Genomic DNA, 20,811 nt, shown 5'->3' on the forward strand with positions numbered 1-20,811 from the left:
CGACAAGATCCCCCAACCCAGTTGCTGGGAGGTCAGTAGATCTTCATGTCCATTCTATGAACAGTGAGAAGACGGGTGGAGTTCAGGAGTGTCACTAAACTAGTGTCACTCAGGAATGTCCCTGGAGGTGAAGAACAAGCAGCCCAGAGGCAGCTGTAGGGTTACTGAAGGATGTTTCCTAGAGTCACTCGGCTCAGGAAGCCTCTTTGCATCCTCAGATGCATAGCTCAACTTCCTGGGCACAAAGGTCTCAGCACATCCTCATGAATAATAATAAAAAAAAGTCAAAGGAATTGTCTCCATTTAGGTCACCCCAGCACATCAAAGCAGCTAGTGAATTTTGCACAGTGGGCAGCATGTCACCAACAGGTTCCTGAAGGACCATCCAACTGCACTGGTGAGATCTGCTCCATCTCTCTGCTTCCACTGTCCTCTCTTCAGCTGACCACACTCATGGCCATACAAGTCTACAGAAATGGAAGCCTCTCGGCAGTGTCCTTGCAGGGGTTTGTGCTGGTGGGGTTTGGGGGAGGCACAGAGACCCAGGCCCTGCTCTTTGCTGTCTTCCTGGTCCTGTATGTGGCGACCGTCCTGGGAAACCTCACCATGATTGTGGTCATCACCCTGGATGCCCACCTGCACTCCCCCATGTACTTCTTCCTCAAGAACCTGTCCTTTGTCGACCTCTGCTACTCCTCTGTCATCGCCCCTAATGCCCTGGCCAACTTCCTCTCCTCCTCCAAAGTCATCAGCTTTGTAGGATGTGCCACCCAGCTCTTCTTTTTCTCCTTGTTGGCTACCACTGAGGCTTTCCTCTTAGCTGTGATGGCCTATGACCGTTTCATGGCCATCTGCAGTCCTCTGAGGTACCCTGTGACCATGTGTCCTATGACCTGTGCCAAGCTTGTTGTAGGTACCTACTGTGGAGGCTGCCTGAACTCCATCGTGCAGACCAGCCTCACGTTCCAGCTGCCCTTCTGCAGCTCGAACCATATTGACCACTTCTACTGTGACGTGCCCCCATTGCTCCAGCTGGCCTGTGCCAGCACAGCTCTCAATGAGCTCTTTCTGTTCGGCCTCTGTGGCTTCATCATTGTAAGCACCACCTTAGCTGTCCTGGTCTCCTATGGCTACATTGCTGTGACCATCCTCAGGATGCGCTCAGGGTCAGGGCGGCACAAGCTCTTCTCCACCTGTGGCTCTCATATGATGGCTGTGTCCTTGTTTTATGGCACTGTGTTTGTCATGTATGCACAGCCAGGAGCTGTGGTATCCATGGCACAGGGCAAGGTGATATCTGTCTTCTACACCCTGGTCATCCCCATGCTCAACCCCCTCATCTACAGTCTGCGCAACAAGGATGTGAAGGACGCCCTTTGGAGACTGGGGCAGAGACACAACTTAGTGAAGAAAGGAGGCAAGTAGGGATCAAATCATCATAATGGAAAGAAAACATCCTTGGGTGATACTAGGTGTCTTTATTTTGCTTTGTTTCTTTATTATCCTGCTTTTCTTTTTTGCTTTACTGTACTCTGGTTTTACTCCTTTCTTCTATCTTTTAATCCATTTACCCATCTTCAGCACCTTTCATGAGTGCATAATATTATCCAGGCATTTACAAAATGTGAATAAGGCATGTTTAATATGTTTAATATGGCATGTTTGCCATAATAAATCAAATGGTTCATTTAGTATCCTGGCTCCCCTTCACAGAAGGCAGAATGTTAAGACAAGAGTTTTTGAAGCAAGCGTGAGAACTATTGTCAACATCTCCCAGCAAAGCTACATGACAGCAGGTGTCCCCATGACCCTTTCATTTTCATTCATCACTGATCTAATGTCCCTCTGAGCCTCTACGACAGTGGCCCTTAGGAGCTGAATGCTGACCCATCCTTCCACTGATCTAGTATAAGGAGGGGCTAAGGAGGATAGCTCTACAGACTTCCTCCTAGGTTTACAATATTGTGAGCAGCAATACTGTAAAAGTTTACAGGTGTAAGAGCCTCCTGAGTCTGAAGACACTCAGGAGCACCAGGTTTTATTATAGAGACATGGATCCATGAGCAACACCCCTGAAGCTTCACTGAAGAGCCTGTGTTGAGAAGGGTCTGAGAAGGGCCCTTTCCAGCTATGTTTGCCAGGAATTTAATATTACATAGTCCCCTGGATGGCTCAAGTGGTTCAACAGAACATGGATGGCTCAATGTGCTCCAAAGTCTTTCCTCTCACACAGCAGAGAGCTCAGTGGTCCAAGGCTTAGTATACAAGTAAGACAAAAGCCCAATAGCTCCACAGAATGGAAACAGCTCAAAACTCCCCCCGCCCTGCAAAAAAAAAAAAAAAAAAAAAAAAAAGCAGTCACCAAATAGCAGCTACTAAAATAGATTTAAAAAAGAAAAAGAAAATTGCCCAAAAGAAGCAAAGCCTGTGAGCACTGACTACAGAGGAACTCACCAAGGACTGAGCTTTCTTGGGAGTCCAAAACAAAGCCCAGAAACTTGATTCTGATACCAGCAAAATAGCAGCTGATGCTGCCTGAAGTGCGGAGAGAGGACAAGTCCCTAGAATAAAGCGATCCCAGCAGCTGCGTGGGTTGTCAGTCTTTCTTCTTCCTCCAGTGTCAACTTGATTCAGGTAACTAACACCCTAAATGCATCTTTTCTCCTGGCCCTGCTCTCCAAAATTGTTACCAGAATTTTGAGAATCAGAGCCTGAGTTGTGGCAGCCCTAAAAACATACATTTGGTCACTTGTCCTCTTTAATGGGCCAACTAAAAGTACATTTGATGTGAAATCAGAAAAAGGAGATGCATTCATCTCTTCTTACCCTATGGCTAAGATCAAGTGCAGGAGATGCATTCAATGTGGCTACACTTAAAGAGGGACAAGGATACCTAGTGACTCCCCCCCACTCAATCCCACATCTAGGGTTCCAACATGAGGTTTAGCTTTCAACAGAAGGCATAACTAAGCAGTCTAGTCAAGGTGTGTTCTCATCCGTGATCAGGGTGACCTCAGGGAAAAGGCAAAGCTCTGCAGAAAGTAGAGAAGCAGGGGAGAGCAGGGTGGGCAGAGGGAGCCAGGGAAACGCTAGGTCACAGAACGACTGTGTCTCCTGTAGTGGCTGCATGCTACTACAATCAGTCCACAGCTGCAGAACATACAACTCTCGCCTGGACGACTCTTGCCTGCTAGTGTGACTCACCCACCACGGCACATCCCACTCTAGTGAAGGGCACTGACGATGGGGCTCCATGTGCAGGGACTCAGGACAAGTGAGTCCTCAGGACAAGTGGAACCTCTGTGCTTTCTGCTCAATATTGCTAGAAATCCACAACTGCTAGAAAAGGGGAAATTTGTATATTAAGAAGTGGACTTTGCTGTTCTTGTTCTTGCTCTTGTGGTTGTTGTTGCTGTCGTTTAGTAGGCTAGTCCAGACTTTCAGGTAATGTTGTAGGTTAGAAACCATGTATGGGTGCAGAGATGAGAACAGTTAAGAGACGCACAGGAGCAGGCCAAGCTGCTCCTGCTGCCACATCTCAGTGACCAACAGCATCTGCTCTTCGTCCCTGCATCCTTCTTCCACAACTTGAAACAGAATGCCTATTACTGCTGCCATCTCTGATGACCCAGCCAGCAGAGACACTCTGTGGATCAGCACTTCCCCCAGAAGCAGCACTGTTGAACCTCTAACACAGAGGGACCCCAATGACCTCGGCTGCTACTAGGACCGCCACCTAATCCACTTTAGCTGCAATTGTCATGGCCCTGACCATCAGGCCAGGGTCACCTCAACAACCCTGCAATCAGGCTCCTTGAGTGACACCAGGCATGGCAGAGAGAAAACCTGAGGAATGAAGATGGAGAGAAAAGGAACCAGGGTAAGCGTGGTGATGAGAAGGCATACATCAGACTACTGCTCAGAGAAAATCAGTCTCTCCTCCCACCTCTGCTGGAAGCGGTTACAAGACAGCTCTGTGTTCCGGACCCTGACATTCCACTACACACAGAGCTATTCAAGGAGGCTCTTCCACATCCTTCCATAATATGACTCATGGTGAGCCCTGATTTTGGAAAACTTGATCCCATCACAGGACATTGGATTGTGTACTGCTGAGGAGGCAAGAGGACCTAGAGGAAACTCTAGCAAAGAGAAGTCTGTATCTATGGACGTCCTTGTCTGAAATGGCACAAGACTTAATATGTGTAAACTGCTGAGCCTGGTGGTGCATCCCTCCACCTGTGCAGACTGGCAGAGAGAGGACATGGCGGTCCTTCTGTCCATCTGTGAAGACCGGCAGATAGAGGACATGGCGGTCCTTCTGTCCACCTTGCAGACCAGCAGATAGAGGACATGGTGGTCCTTCTGTCCATCTGTGAAGACCGGCAGATAGAGGACATGGCGGTCCTTCTGTCCACCTTGCAGACCAGCAGATAGAGGACATGGCGGTCCTTCTGTCCATCTGTGCAGACCGGCAGATGACATGGTGGTCATTCCGCCCACCTATACACCCTGGCAGTTGGAGGACACAGTGGTCATTCTGCCCACCTATATACCCTGACAGATGGAGGATACAGCGGTCATTCCACCCACCTGTGAACACTGGCCAATGGAGGACATGGTGGTCATTCCACCTGAACACCTGGGCCAACAACAGACTAAGTGGGGAGAAATCATATCATCCTCAGGGGAAATGTCAGACCTTTTTGCTCTGCCTTTTATTTCAGGTTCCTGCCCTCTTGTGTTTTTACGTATTTTAAAACATTTTGCTACATCATTTTCTATTCCTAATTGATTTTTGTTCTAATTTACAGTTTGGTATATTGACTGTCAGTTACTATGATCTAAATGCTGTCTCACCAGCAGCGACCACTATGACTGCCCTTTACCTTTCTATACAAATGGTCTTCACTGCATTTCTACCTCAATGACCTCTGCTCAACCTCTCAAACCTCCAATGCATGCACTCTCCTATCCATTCACACACGACCCCCTTCCTTCCTTTCTCCACCCCTGCCTCATTTTACTACTTAAATACTGGTACTCTTTGCTCTAAAACCATCTACAAACTATGCCTTCCACAGGCACCACCCCTGATGCCACTGTTTCTGAACCTTCAGGGGAAGCCAAGTGCACAGGGATCTCCTAAAGCTAGGGAGTTGAGACTGCTGATAAATTGATAGGGGCACAACTGTGCGCCCCAAGTAGTTTCAGGAAATGTAATTCATACGGAAAAGCCTTAGAAGAGCTCACAAGAAGCAAAACAAACAACTAAAACAAATGAGAGTGTAAAGACAGTGAAATGCTGTCTTCCAGACCTGACATGGCTGCTGTGCTCATGAACTAACACAAAGGTGTGACTACTTGCTCAGACTTGGGTCACTCAACACTGAGCATGGATGGGGAGGAGTTTATGAGGCCCCACCCTCCCCAGGAGATATCGGCTCTTTATAGTTGCTGGGGTGGGAAGTCATATTCACCAGTGGTAGAGTCATGGATAAGTTGCCCTTGATCAAGTAAATAACCCCAACCCACCTGTGCTCATGCAAGCAAGTCTAATGAAAGTCAGTGGAACACATCCACACACACTTGACAGGGAATGCACACACACACACGATGATGAAGGGAGAGAAGGTCTTGTTGGGAGGAGGGATTGAGAGGAAGTAGCAGGATCATGAGAGAGGAGGAACCCAGTGGAGGCATGAAACTCAGCCATCCCCCATGAAGTGTGGCCAAAGACAGCATCAAGTGCAGAATGAATGAGTATTGTGATCCACCCTCACAGAGACAGCAGCTGAAGTCTACAGGTGTGAAGGATGGGCAGGACGCATCGCTACCCACTAAGAGAGTGAGGAACAGAACAGAAGAGCTATCCCTTTAGTTTAGATCATTATTTATTGGGTTGAATTTTTAATCCCTTTAAGTTGGGTCTACATTAAATTGAAACAACAAAAACAAAGGGACAGAAAGAGAATTGAGACGATCTCCTGATAGTATTGAGGGGTCAATGCCCTGAAAAGGCTGATTCATGTTTCTGTGGGGAGCAGTGTGGACAGTCCCACACAGGGTACATACTCCTTTCCTCAGGTCAGTACAGTCAGAGGGCATAGGAGGAAAGGTTGCTGCCAGGAGGCCATTGATGCCCCATGCAGGCAATAGTTTTAATGAGGGACACTGAGCAAGGGTCTCTCTGAGTCATCTGCCATACTCTTGATAGGGCCTCCCTGAGGGCCACAAGCTTCACCAAGAAAGGGTGGCTATGAGGCAGAGATTGTCCAGGCCAGTTATACCTCTGGAGGCCAGTGAGTTTGAGTCCCAGATGACACAAAGGACAGTGTCTTAATTGGCCACTGGAGACTGCAAATCCCAGCTCTACCATGCAGAGCATCCTCCCCAACAGAATGAAGCCAAGTACAGACACCCACACACTGCCCCAGTAGCAGGTATGGGAGAGGAAGAAAGGCCAGGAAATCCAGACCTCACACTTCCCAAGACACAGAATTTGCCGCAGCCAGGATTTGCACACACAGACTCTCAGAGTCTTCAGGTCTACAGCTCTCCCATACCTACTTCACTCCATTTGCACGTATGTCTCTACGTGGATAACATCCTTGGCAAGCTAGAGATATGATGTGTCTTTGCACCAGCTGGAAGCATAGGACCAGTAGTGGCATGGTCCTATTTGTATACATCACGCTGAGCACAAAGGAAACCCATATAAGTACCTCAGCCCCTGGCAGGTGCATCAAGGGTGAGCGCAAAGGTTTATGCACACCTTTGAGCTTACAGTGGGAAAGCCAGCTGGGCAGTATATGGTGGGATTAGAGGGTCTAGATGCCATGTCCTCACTGTATGTCCTGTATGGTGGACAGAGCAACAACTGATTCCATACAGCTCCGGGACTTCCCTAAGGATGTCAGGATGATGTAAAACACGCATTACATTCCTCTGGCCAGGCTCATGACTCCAACAGCCTCCCATAGTCCTCCTGTGGATAAACAGTAGCAATCACAGACAGCCCACAGGGCATTTGTGTGTATTCCAGACTGTGTATATAATGAAATCAAAAATTAGCATGAGTGTCCTAAAGAAGCTGGACCAGGCAGCCTCACCGGCTTTCAATGGTAGAGGGTTAGCCCTTGTAAACCCTCAGTGCTGAAGTGGAGCAGGAAACAGAGCTGGCAATGATATCAGATTAGGGGACAGGAGCATGCCTTAAACTCGTCTGGGCCCTAGTCCTGGTGTTTCTCAGAGCATGGGTCTACCCCTCAACACAACCTCCAACATCTAGACATTGGCAGGAACCTGTCATATCACCCAAGCAGACTCAGCACATTGCTTGCCACTGTGTACCAAGGCCCTGAGTTCCGAGTCCCGTGGAGCAGACAGACACAGCCTCAGTCTGGGAAGAATGGTCTTCTGCTCCAATTCTGCCCTACAAAGGAAAGAATTGCCCAGCCCAATTTGTTGATGCACAGAGGGTCTTCATGAACAATTTTGAATCAGTAAGATGATTAACTGGGTGTTTAGTGGGACTTGGGAGACAGCTGCATCAATGGAGTGCTTGGGAGTATCCCCTGGAGTGAGAAGACAGGGCCCAGAGGCAGAATAAGGAAACTGGGAGGCCATCATACTCTGAGTCATTAGGGTCTGGCAGCCTCTTTGTACCCTCAGTGGGCAGCCCAGGCTTCCAGAGAAGGAGGGCTCAGCACAACCTCAGGAATTAACTAAATCTAAGGAAATGTCCCCTCTCAGGTCTTGCCAGCTCATCTGGAAGGAGATCAGAGCAGCTAGCGAGCTTCTGCACAGTGGACAGAATGTCAGCAACAGGTCCCTGCAGCCTGCGGCCCACTGACTGCACCAATGAGATCTGCATCCTCTCTGCCCCCACCCATGGCCACAGCAGTCCACAGAAATGCAAGCCTCATGGCCGTGTCCTTCCAGGGGTTCATGCTGGTGGGGTTTGGGGCAGGTGCACAGACCCAGACCCTGCTCTTTGCTGTCTTCCTGGCCCTGTATGTGGTGTCCGTCCTGGGAAACCTCACCATGATTGTGGTCGTCACCCTAGATTCCCACCTGCACTCCCCCATGTACTTCTTCCTCAAGAACCTGTCCTTTGTTGACCTGTGCCTCCCTTCTGTCATTGCCCCTAATGCCCTGGCCAACATCCAACATCAGCTTTGCAGGATGTGCTACTCAGTTCTTTTTTTTTCTCCCTGTTGGCTTCCACGGAGGCTTTCCTCTTAGCTGTGATGGTCTATGACCATTTCATGGCCATCTGCAGTCCCCTGAGGTACCCCGTAACCATGTGCCCTGTGCCCGACTGGTCCTGGGCACCTTCTGTATTGGCTGCCTGAACTCCATCGTGCAAACCAGTCTCACATCCAGCTGCCCTTCTGCAGGTCCAACCACATCGATTACTTCTTCCATGCCGTGCCCCCACTGCTCCCGCTGGCCTGTGCCAGCACAGCTCTCAGTGAGCTTGTCATGTTTGGCATCTGTGGGTTCGCCATTGTGTGCTGTTTTTGTGGTTGTCATCTCTATGGTTATGTCACAGTGACCATGCTCAGAATGCGCTCAGGGTCAGGGCGATACAAGGTCTTCTCTACCTGTGGCTCTCACATGACAGCCGTGGTCCTGTTTTATGGAACTGGCTTTGCTATATATGGCCAGCCAGAAGGTGTGACATCCATGGAGCAGGGCAAGGTGGTGTCCACCTTCTACACCCTGATCATCCCTGTGTTTAACCCCCTCAACAAGGATGTGAAGGACGCCCTGAGGAGGCTGGGGAAGAGACAGTCTGGTGAATGAGAGTGGCTGGTGTTGTCAGCATCAGGGACCATCCTAGCATCCTAGACAGGGTTCCTGGGAGACACTGTGTCTTTATTTTTATTTTATGTCTACCCATCCTGTTTTCCTTGTTCTCTTGATTCGTATTTTGATTCGTATTTTTTACCTTCCTGGGTTCCTTCCTCCCATCCATTCATCTCTCCATCCGCCCATGTTTCCTCAATACACCCGTCTGTTCGCTGTCTAGCCTGTCTTTCTTGAATGTATATTACTAACAAGGCATTTAAAAAGGTGAATAAGGCACAGTCTTTGTCACCAAATGCTCCATAGTTGGAAGAAGCCTGAATACCTTCCACTTTGGTTCAACACAAGGCAGGCGCTATGGCAAGAGGCAGGTTTGGAAACCAATGTCAACCTCTCCCAGAAGCTCTGTGGCAGCAGATTTCTCCATGACCCTTTACTCCTCTGTCCTTGCTGAAGTGGGAGCTTCTCCTGGGAGCACTCTAAGTCATAAGAAGCTGTGTGCTGACCCTTCCTTACATTCATTTAGTGTAAGGATAGACTGAAAAGGATAGCTCTGCAGAAACCCTCCTTAGTGTTACGCTGTTGCTGCTTTCCCACCTTCCTCTGCTCATGAAGCTCCATTCCGCATGGGGTATCAGAGTGCACTGCTGGAGATAAGAGGTGCCTGAATAAAAATTGGCTCCCAGCATATCCCTTCAACCTCCTGCCAGGGGTTATAGATGAAGCCACAGCTAGATTCCCAGTTCAGGAAACCTTTCAAATTTCACCTGGCAGCTTGTAAGTAATAGCCAGGTGCTACTTATCCTCACAGATGTCTCCAAGTGAGGATGAAGCCTTGATAGATTCCACTTTCCAATAGCCTGCTATCCTCTGCATATGGGGCCTGTTTGTGTCCGTGCCCTGTGTGTCTGTTCCCAGCCTTCAGCTCCATGCTGTTCCTGCCCAGGAGACTTGCATGGAAGGAAACAATCTCTAAGTATGGCTGAAGGCATCTGCAATTGGGAAGTAGAGTAGGTAGAAAGGAACCAGGAAGTAAAATCATCCCAGTTTCCCTCTCTGAACACCCTGCGGCTCTCCAGCGACTCCCTTTAGCCCTCTAGGCACAGCCTCCAGACCGAACGTCACTCTCTGCTTTCATGTTTAGCTGGCCAAAGTAGTCCCTTCTTTGAGCAGTTCTGGAACATTCTGCCCTGTGAGTGGCATGCATCTCAATTTCAGTGATATTTTCTCTGCTATCTTCTCTTCCTCTGTTTGCTTCAGTTCTCCATTGCACTATTTATTTTTTATTTTATTTTATTTTATTTTTGCCATCTTATGAATTTTTAGCAATTAAGAGGGAGCCGTCCAGGTGACGTCGTCCATGCTAACTCAGTGCTGGGAAAGAACTGTCTGTAGCATCTTTGTGCTCGCCCTTACTCACGTGTAGACGTGTCTCCACCTTGTAGACGTTAGTAGTGGAGAAAGTCAAGAATCTGCTTCCCGACTTCCTGTGAGAGCCTTACTCCTGGTCAGAATCCAGTTCGATATCAGGAAGGACACGAACTCCCGAACAGTAGAGAAGAACAAGACCTAGAAGCTTACCAGCAAGTTTCACCTGTACGCGAGTTGCATTAAGATGCTGGATGGCCACTGACGAAGGTACCAGGGCTTAGGTCTGGTCTGTCATAGATGAGACTTTTTCTTCAGCTGCAACAGGGATGCTGGTCATGAGACGGTTCTTCCCTCACAATTTGACTGCAGCTGCGACTGGTCTTGTTCCAGGGTGGTAGGACACATTGAGGAGGTAGCAGGCATTTTACACAGATGCTCGGAACTCAGGCTCAGGGCTCATTCTTGCTTGGCAAGCATTTTACCCACTGAGAAACCTATAGTTTCTTTTCTTGTTCTTGTAACATGAAGTACAACAGCAACTCAAGGTTTGTTTTGGCTTATAGGTGGGGGGGTGCATAGTCCAACAAGGCAGAGGAAGCACCGCAGCAGGAATAGGTCAGCAGGTCACATTGCATCTGCCCTTGGGAAGTAGCAAGCAGACAGGAAGGACCCAGGCTTTAAAATCTTAAGCTCTCCGCATAATGACCCACTTCTTCTAGAGAGGCTTCACACCCTAACAGTTCCAGAACCTTCACGACATCTCCAGCTGTGGGCCGAGTGCTTGAGCCTTTGTATGACACGTTCAACCACGACAACACTCTAAGGAGCCCTCCGTTTCCACCAGCACAGGGCTGAGCAAATCTCACACGTCCCCCATAACTTTGGACTGTGACACAAGGACATGAATATCGAAACATCGGGAATGTCAGGCTACTTTGTTTTCCCTCTTGTGAAATAGGCCTGCAGGGTTTTGTCTCAGCCTAAGGTTCCACTTTTAAACTGAGTTTCTCCACTTCCTAATTTATATTGATGCCAAACCATGTTATAGAAAAAGATCAATTTCTGCTTTCAACTACCTGCCTTTAAAATGACCTCAGTTGTGTAAATGAGGACTAATGTCAAGTCTCTAGAAATAGATGTTAGGTTCTGCAAAACTTTGTTTTGTCCCTGTGTTTGCTTGTTTCTCCAAAAGAATAGAGAAGCAAAAATAAAATAGTCAAAAAGAATCTTGAGACCTTTTCAAGGGCCCCTACTGCCCATCTGCATGGCACTGGCCTATCCTATACTGCCATCTACTGGCCACTGGATGTCCTCATCTGTCAGGGGATCAATTTTCCTCAGCTGTGCTGCAGATAACCGCCTACTCAGACCACCTCAAAGGTCTTTACTGTTAAGTAGTTGTTAAAGGCATTTTCCAATTCACAAGGCAGCCGAGTCCTTAGTCTTGTCAGATGAGACCTATGGAGTCTAAGCTGCCTGTTTCACTTTAAATACTATAGTTTGTGAGAAGGAAATGAAATGCCCATGGAAAGACAGTTTCACAGTGTTGTGGATTATCCTGTTAATGTCATAAATAGGAATAATTTAAAAGGGTAAATTAAAAAAAAAGATAGATAGATCTTAAATATTTTGCTCCACTGTTTGACGTTATGACCAGGAAGAGGAACTTCCTCCAGCTGTTTCCCCTTTGAACATCAGTGCCATACACAGAAGGAGTGTGCGTTCGTTGGTGTGCTCTCTCCTGGAGATGTTAACCTTATCCAACAGATGGTACCAATAAGAAAATGGCTGTGAACATAGTGGACATTTCCCTCCTGAGCTAAACCTACAAAGGACAGCAAGCGACAAATTAAAGTGTCCTGGTCCCACTCCCACAAAATGCCATTCAATCAGCACCTAGAAGTAGCAGCAAAAACGGGAGTCTGAGAAGGGGAAGTCTAAGGTTGCAATTGTAAAGCTGTGGGGTGGGGCCTGAAGAGAGTCTGGCCCAGCTCACTACACATGAGTCTGAGCTTTGCATAAAGCAATTAGCACAGGAGACTTGGTGTGCACAGGAATAAGACAAGAGGTTTCCATCTAAGTAAGGCTTCGATCTGAGAAGTGCTGAATGATGGGGTCAGCCCTTCCAGGCTACTCACCACAGTGGTGCTTTAGACAGCGCTCCTGACTTATCAAAGGCACGACAGTGGCTTGGGACATCTGTGGGTTCGTCTTTCAAGCGATGTGACTGTGCCATCTGCTCATGAAGAGAAGACAGAGTCTCTGTGGAGGTCTCCATCCCCAGCACTGCTTGCGTGCAGTAGATACCATGCAGGTCTCCAGCCAGAAAGGGGGCGGGGTGAAGAAATGACAGTAAAACAAGCCAGAAGGTAACTCTGAGCAGAAAGCCGCAGTCACAACAAACCTCACCATCAATACTTCAGAGGATCCCAGGCGCCTTGAGGAGGGCTGAGCAGTCTAAGGCTCCGGGTTCAGAGTGGTCCCCCTAAAGATGTCACTCACCGCAGGATATGTGACCCAACGCTGTCAGCCATGCACCACAGGTCCTTAGGGACCGCATTCAGGGGTAGCCAGTCCAGGTTGAGCTATGGTGAAGCAAACCTGGGTTCTACGAAGAAAAGCAAAATAAGCTGGGTGTAGCAGCCCTCAGCTTTGATCCCAGACTCGGGAGGCAGAAGCAGGTGGAGCTCTGTAAGTTCGGGGCCAGACTGGTCTACATGAGTCCCAGGACAGCCACAGCTGCATAGTGAGACCCTGTCTCAAAAAAGAAAAACATTTTTAAAAAGATAGAAAAGAAACATACACACTTGGAGCAGAGTGCTTATTTTGAATGTAGAAGTTAAGCGTGCGTATTTGAACACAGGAGTTCAGAAGGAGACACACTTAGTCTTTATTATAGCTGTAATTACAGCCATGTGTGATATGTGGCCTTTGAAGGCATGGTGCTCAAAGGACATGCCTCACTAGTGGGTGCAAGAATTAAGCAAAGTTTAAAACCTAAGTGAAAACTGTGATCTGGTTTGCTTATTTCTCTAAAGAATTTTGTTGTATAAATGAGATTGTAAACTGGCTGATGAGGCCCATGGCTCAGGCTTCGGGGTGAGAACAGCTTCATGCTGAAGCTAAAATGAAAGGTCATGAAGATGTAAGGCGTGTATTTGGCTGTAGGCAAGGTTTATCCATCGTGTTACTATTCTTGTTTGACGTGTGTCTCAGAAAGAGCCTCTAGGCATTGTCCAGTCAGTTTCTGTGCAGTATTCTTGCTGGAATCCGAACCAACCAGGAAGACATGAAGCCAGACCCCGGAGGGCAGTTCAGATCAATGAATTCACCTGCAAGCATTGGGTTTCTGGTGGGGCTCTCATTGGGGTTCCCGGTTGCTGTGAGTCAGGGAGGACAGGTCTACCCACCTGCTTGTGTTCTGCCCTGAGGAAGGGCTGTGGCTGCTGAGGGCAGACCCTGTCTACATTAGGCGTCTGTTGTTGCGCTCTTAGTGGGCTTTATGTCGTCTGTCGGTTTTCTTGTTTTGTTCATTTCCGAGAGAGATGTGATAAAATGTTAGCTGTGACCTACGGGTGCTTTTTTTCTTTAAATGTAAGCTTTGCTGGTGTATATTTTATTTTTTTCTCTTGTGTATCTTATCAAAGTTTATCAGTGTATACTAGTTACACATCCTTAGGTCTGCACACAATGGATTTTGGTTATAATTTCCCATTGCCCTCTCTTCTCCCTCCCATTTCTGTTGTTCTTCTTTCCCTTCTTATCCCCACTTCTAATTCTAATTTTATGTCTTCTTTTTAAGGTGGTAGACAAATGAGTTTAACTAGAATTACTACAGGAGCATGAGTAAGGGGTTATTTGCAGGAACATGGCCAACTTATCAAAGGTTACACCACTGGAGACAACCTCTGGCCTCCCCCAGAACTGATGACCTGCCTATAATCTATGAACATAAGCATAAATGTTTGTAGGTCAGCTTGACAGGCTCTTCATGTGCAGTGGACCGTGGTTATTGCAAAGATAGCATAACAAGTCCTAAGAATAAACAACTGTTTGATGCTCATCCCAAAATGTGACATCTCTATTACCCTTCTCTAAGGCTCCAGAGACATTATAGAAAAGGAGAAAAATTAATGTAAGTGAAGAGCTTAAGATAGCCTGAATATAACTCCATTTTGAAATAAAGATCTTGACTGGGAACTGAATTCAGGTACCGGGAAATATCACAGAATGTACACCTGGCAGAAAACAAAGTTAACTCTCCTAGCAACAGCCTCCAGGAAATATAACAGAATAAATGCTTCATAGAAAATAGAGACAAACTCCCTGGCAATAATCAATGGGAATCGGTTGAGAATCGGGTGGAAAAATTCTCCCCAATGTTTCAGATATGGTTTAGAAAAATAGCCATTGTGATTATATGCCTTAGCCATTGTGATTATGTGCCTCAGAAAAGGTCACCCCACCCTGCTAAACTTCACCCAATTCTGTAATGCCAAGGCTTGTGCCCCCCTGCTTGCTGCCATGGAAACTCCCTGCTCACAGACTTTCCCTTTAAAAATCCTGTTCATTCAGAGCTTGAGGTCCCACTTCTCTACTGCTGCGCCGGTGAGACTTGGGTCCCGAGTTCGATCGCTCTCGTAATAAAGCTCTCTTGCAATTGCATCGAGTCGTCTCCTGGTGGTCTCTGAGGGTCCCGTGAACCTGGCATAACATAAGATCCAGGAGATGGGGTCTTGTGGAATGCTGCCTTCATGCACAGCATGGCCAGCGCATGTTGAATCTCTGCCTCTGTGATTCTCTTCGTAGGGCTGGTATGAGGTGGGTTTGGGTAGGTTTACAGTCTCCGATGTGAATTCCCTTCTGTAGAATGGGCCACAGATCCAATCAGAATGTGGTTGGTTTCTCAATAGCATCCATGCCACCATCGCACCGTTGGGCTCATCTCCCCGGTAGATCAGTAAGCTTGTGGTGCTCACTACTGAGTAAAACTATGGACGACAGTTCTCCTCGAGCAGCCTGGGCAACGCTCTTTGCCACTGTATGTCCTGGTAGCGGGAACGAGGCTTCCAGCTCTGTTCTGGCTCGATTTCTCTACGGCCACAACCAAACCACGTGATATCTTCAGCCATCCTCTCTGTATGTTTTAAGCCATTCTTTAATATAGACAAAATAGTTTTTCACCTGTTCAGCTTGATCAAACAGTTTCATCTTTGTATGTTAACATCTTTTCTTAATCTCCATTTAAATAGTTATATCAGAGTTTTTATGGGTTAACAATTTCAGGCATTTTACTTTCATACTTTCTAAATATTCACAGGAAAGTTTTCTCTCTTCTGTACTGATTTGGCTCTTACATCCCAGTTAACAAAACTCTGGGTCACTGCTGGGCTTTTGTTGGTTTGTGTTTGCTTCTGAGACAGGGTCTCACTAGTAGGTCACGCTGACTTCAGGCACGTGACCCTCGGGATGCAGCCCATCTTCCCCTGCAGTTCTGGGATCACAGGTATAGGCCACCATGCATAGCCTGATCCTTTGCATCAACCCACACACATTAACCCACATCATTCTATTTTGTTTATTATAAAACCAAGTAAAGTGAGTCCCAATAGGCAAAGAAGAGACACTTTCAGCACAAGTAAAGGCACAACCACGATAGAGTAAAATCAAGACCTGCTCTTGAGTTCTTGCTGACACAGAAAGTAGTGACCACTAGAGGGTGCTAATGAACAAACTTGCCATTTTGAAATAGTCTCTAAGAGATAGATGGACATCAGAAGAAGAAAACAGGAAACAACCTAGGAACCTTCTACAGAGGGCTTCTGAAAGCCAGAAGAAGAAAACAGGAAACAAACTAGGAACCTACCACAGAGGGCCTCTGAAAGGCTCTGCCCTGCAGACTATCAAAGCAGATGCTGAGCCTGATGGTCAACTGTTGGGCAGAGTGAATGGAATTTTATGTAAGAAGTGGGAAATAGCAAGAGCTGGAGAGGACAGGGTCTCCACAAGGAGAGCAACAAAACAAGAAAATTTGAACACAGGGAACTTCCCAGAGACTCATCCTCCAACCAAGGACTATTCATGGAGATAACCTAGAACCCCTGCACAGATGTAGCCCATGGCAGTTCAGTGCCCAAGTGGGTTACATAGTAATGGGAAGAGGGACTGCCTCTGACATAATCTGATTGGCCTGCTCTTTGATCACCTCCCCCTAAGGGGGGAGCAGCCTTACCAGGCCACAGTAGAGGACAATGCAGCCACTTCTGATGTGAACTGATAGACTAAGATCAGAAAGGAGAGGAGAACCTCCCCTATCAGTGGACTTGGGGAGTGGCATGCATGCAGAAAGGGCAGGGAGGGTGGGATCGGGAGGGGAGGAGGGAAGGGCTTATGGGGGGATACAAAATGAATAAAGTGTAATTAATAAAATATAAAATAAAATAAAGAGATAGATGGAGCCAAAATTTCTCAGACATTTCCCATATAACTGAACATATGAAGACATCGTGGCCGAGATTAAATGTATATTCTTTTCTAAGGCCCAAAGACAACCCAGAGGTGGTTTCTGGGTTGTCTTTGGGCCACCTGCACAGCAAATGTTAATGTCACAGAAGCACTAAAGTTGTCACCATTTTGGAAGCCTCACTGAATTGATGCACCTGGGCAGTGGCTGTTTCCACACAGGAGAGGAAAGCTAGGTACATTTCTTCTGAGAGAAGAGCCCCATGCTGCCAACTCCCAACCATGCAGTCAGGTCAGCGATGCCCAGATGGTGATGGTAACAACAGGAGTCCAGTCAAGCTCCAGACTCAACTGGCGAGAGACATGCAGAGTGGAGGAGCCTCCCAGAGCACTCACGGAATGACTCCATCAAGCTCGATCCACGGGAAATTCTACACACCTGTTTTCAAAATGAAAGCAAGCAGCATCCTCTGCTTCTTCATAAACACTAGCAATAAAACAAAGGGACAGGAGGAACCTGCATATGTAGAAGGCATCAGGGATCTGAGAGAACTTTTTTTTAGCTTATTTGAATGGCTAAACAAAAATCACATTATACAATGGGGCTGGGGCATGTGTGGATGATGATGGATACTTGATGACATTAGGGAATTATTTTTCACTAGGGAATGGAAATGCTACTGGGCACGTTTCTAAAAATAAATGCCTTGCATTTTAAAGATGTGTAGAAAATACATGTGGAAGAAATTATAGGATGTTTGCAACTTGTTTTGAAATACTGCAAGGCTCTGGGTGCTGGGCAAGGAAAGACCCCAAGCTGACTGAGCTGATTCCTATTGAAGATGAATGAGTGGAACACAGAGCTCACTTTGCCATTCTGAATGTGTGCATATTCTAAATTACCATAACCGTAGCTGGCAGAATGTCTCTCCTAATTTTTTTTTTCCTGTGAAGGGGAAGCCTCTTGTGTAGCTCAGGCTGGTTCCTCTGCTCTGCCTTCCAAGGGGAACTTCGGGCACTCCTGCGGCTCACACTGGCACATTTCGGTGTCGGATGCTCTCCATTCTTTCCCTTCCAACCTAAATTGCTCTTCAACCAGCCCATTAGCTGTTCTTCCTCAAAACTCATTTCTCTCTCTGCGACCTCATCTCTGTAGGGCCATAGGCCTGTGAAATGAGAGTTGGAGTCGGATATGGGTCATGCATTCATTTGTTTCATTTTTGGCCAAATTAAAAAATAATGTTGCAAGATGCTAAAATGTTAGAAAACTGAATATAAAATAAATCTGCTTACAATGTTGCCTTAGTTTGTTCTGTTGCTGTGATCAAACACTGATCATCGCCAACCTTGGCAGGGGTGTCTTATCTTGCTTTCTATTGCTGTGATAAAGATCATTCCCAAAGGCAACTTGGGGAGAAAAGGGTCTATTTGGTTTACACATCCTGAGTCACAGGCTATTGAGAGAAGCCACAGCAGGAACTCCAGGCAAGAGCCTGGGGGCCGAAAGCTGAGGCAACCGCCATGGAGGAATACTGCTTTACTGGTTTGCTCTCTGTAACTTGCTCAACCTGCTTCCTTACAGACTCGGGACCATCTGCCCAGATGGCACTGCCCTCGGTGGAATAGGCTATTCCACTTGTCATCAGTCAAGAGAAAAAGCCCACAGGACAATCTGGAGGAAGCATTTTCTCAGTTGAGGTTTCCTTATCTCAAGTTTCCTTATCTCTAACTTGTCAAGTTGACCATGACAAAACAAAACCAAACCACCCAGGACAAAACTCAGAGGTGTGGACGGCTTGTAATACATAGATACGATATAAGTGGTTAAGCAGATCCCAACCCAGAAGCAAGCAGAGTGAGCAAACGTGGGCTGTGGCCTGACAGAAACCCCTGGCCACTTGGATCTAGGATGACTTTCAAGGTGGCCACCACAGCCTGGGCTCAAAGAGGATCTTCATTAGCTGAACTAGAGTTAAAACTGTATGATCCAGGGACGAACTCACAGATTTTTCAGTCTGTGGCCTAGTGGGCTGATGGGTCCATAGGAGAAAGAAAATTGCATATCCTTGTAGGAAGTTCTGTTTGGAACCACAGCCCTGACCAGAAGGTTGGACAGACATGTATCTAGCTGTGTTGTACTCCCAGATATATACAACTTGCTTTGGAGAATTGTTAGCAAAAATACACGAGGTCCATTCCAGGTCAAGATGTGGTCACATAGAAATGATGTTCAGAAAGCAGAGTTAAACTTTCAACCTCTTCCCCATGAAAGAATTTTACTCATGTGGTTAAAACAACGAAAGAAGAAAGAGAATTGAAGTCATCTACCTAGACTCCTATAGTGCTGAGGGGAGCCAAGTAATGTCTCGGAAGGAGTGGGAAGACCCAGGCCAGGCCAGGCTCTCCACACATCCTCCTCACATCAGCATGGCCACAGGGATCGGCAGCAGCAAGGGCGATGCCATGGGGGCTTATCATCCCTACCCAGGGGTATGACTGCTCTGTTGAGGTATGCTGATTGTGGGGTCCCTCTGAGTTACTTCTGCTGAGGACTGCAGGCTTCCTGCCAACCCACCACAGAGAGTAGCAATGAGGCATAATATCTAAAGAAATTCCATTTTATGTTTGCCATCCATCTTGGTATCCACTAGCCATTTGTCCCTGACTCCAGTCCCTGGAAGGTATGTTCCCAGTAACCCTGACTCAGTGACCCCACCCACCCACTTCTTAGAATGTGACTAACTGGTTTGGGGGAAGGGGTTATGTAACTTTTGTAGATACCCAAAGACTGTTTTTGAGCCACTTACCTTGGCAGAAAAGACAAATTTTTGCTTGCTTTCAAGGATACTAAAGGCCTTCTTGTGGATTTTCCCTTTACAAATCCTTCTTTCAACCCCTTCTTATGACACTCTCAAGTTTGGCTCAGAAATATTTCATCCTGCTAGCAGCTAATCAATAAATCTCTTTTAATTACAATTGGATTGAGTCTATGGTTCTTTCCCATGGGTCAGAAAATCCACAACAGAGGCAGAGAGTGGCACAGGCAGGCTGTAGCTCTAAAGCCCAGGGAATTAGAATCCCAGCTGCCAGAGCCAGCACCTCCCTAATTAGCCTCTGGAGGCTACAAGTCCCTGCTCTACCAGGCACAGAGAATTGTCTCAAGCAGGGTGACCCTGAGGGCAGGCACCTCCTCACACTGCCCAGCTAATGGGGACAAGAGAGGAGCCAAAACCTCCATCCCTCTTCAGAAGAGCTGCATCTAGTATAGCCAGAACCTACACACCTAAACTCTCACAGGGGCCCTGTGCCCATGCTTACTCTACCTCACTGCCCAGAAAGCCATAGCTGAAAAAGAGACAGGAGCAACAGATGTTCAAGAGAGACCAGGCTCAGCAGTACAGCTGGAAACACGGATGATGGCTGTGTGACCTTGGAGTAGCCCCGACCCTCCTCGAGGAGAGGTAAGTCCAGCATCCCACCTGTGGGGAGTAGGAGACTTAGCGTATAGGTAGAGAGTGGAAAGACAGAGTGAGAGCAGTATGCACTCAGGGGCTGCCTGAGTGAGCTGACACCTTGTCCTGGTCATCCCTGGCTTTTGCACAGGTCAAGAGTGTACCATTTGGGGATGGGGGACTCCACCCTTGTTCAATTCTCTAGACATAGGCTGCATCTAACCACAGGAGACAGTGGTGCTGCTGGATCAGGAGGCCAGGGCCAAGAGAAACAGAAGCTGTACCTTCGCAGAGTCAGCCTGTCACAGGGGAAGCGTCCTCAGCCCTTGGACAGCCACCATTTCCATTGATTCCAAGGATCAGCTTGGCAAGCTGAGAGGTCAGGCTTGTCCTTGCTCCAGCAGAAAGCAAGGGGAGGCCCTGACATTGGCACTCCTTGGCAGCTCACACTTACTTTGAAGGGAAATGTGATCTACCAGTTGTTGCGGGTGGAGGGACTGTAAGAATCTCTGAGAATCTGAGTTTAATATCCTTACACCTTTGACCTGGTGGCAGGGTAGTCAGTTCCACTGTGCAAGGTTGTCTCAAATAGGTTCCTCCAGCCCACCCATTCCCTGGACCATGGAGCAGAGTAGTGGGTACATCACCGGGTTCATCCAGTCCAGGTCTCTGAGCCACCTGAGCCGTCCCAGGACAATGGAGGAGATGCAGG

At 47.5% G+C, this 20,811-nt stretch overlaps 1 protein-coding gene and 1 pseudogene across 1 annotated transcript; both read left to right on the forward strand.

The window, feature by feature from the left end:
* Positions 1-430: 430 nt before the first annotated feature.
* LOC110545752 (olfactory receptor 9S13-like) lies at positions 431-1,425 on the forward strand. The gene has a single exon (XM_021632083.2). It carries the CDS (start codon positions 454-456, stop codon positions 1,423-1,425), a length of 972 nt encoding a protein of 323 aa, XP_021487758.1. The 5' UTR covers positions 431-453.
* Positions 1,426-7,893: 6,468 nt separating this feature from the next.
* On the forward strand, positions 7,894-8,811 carry LOC110545726 (olfactory receptor 9S13-like; annotated as a pseudogene).
* The last annotated feature ends 12,000 nt before the right edge of the window (positions 8,812-20,811 follow it).

This window comes from Meriones unguiculatus, chromosome 15 (assembly GCF_030254825.1).
Source record: "Meriones unguiculatus strain TT.TT164.6M chromosome 15, Bangor_MerUng_6.1, whole genome shotgun sequence".
In the NCBI taxonomy this organism is placed as follows: Eukaryota; Metazoa; Chordata; class Mammalia; order Rodentia; family Muridae; genus Meriones; species Meriones unguiculatus.

Excerpts from the sequence above, each read along its gene's own strand:
- LOC110545752 (XM_021632083.2), top strand. The coding sequence starts at position 454 with ATGGCCATACAAGTCTACAGAAATGGAAGCCTCTCGGCAGTGTCCTTG.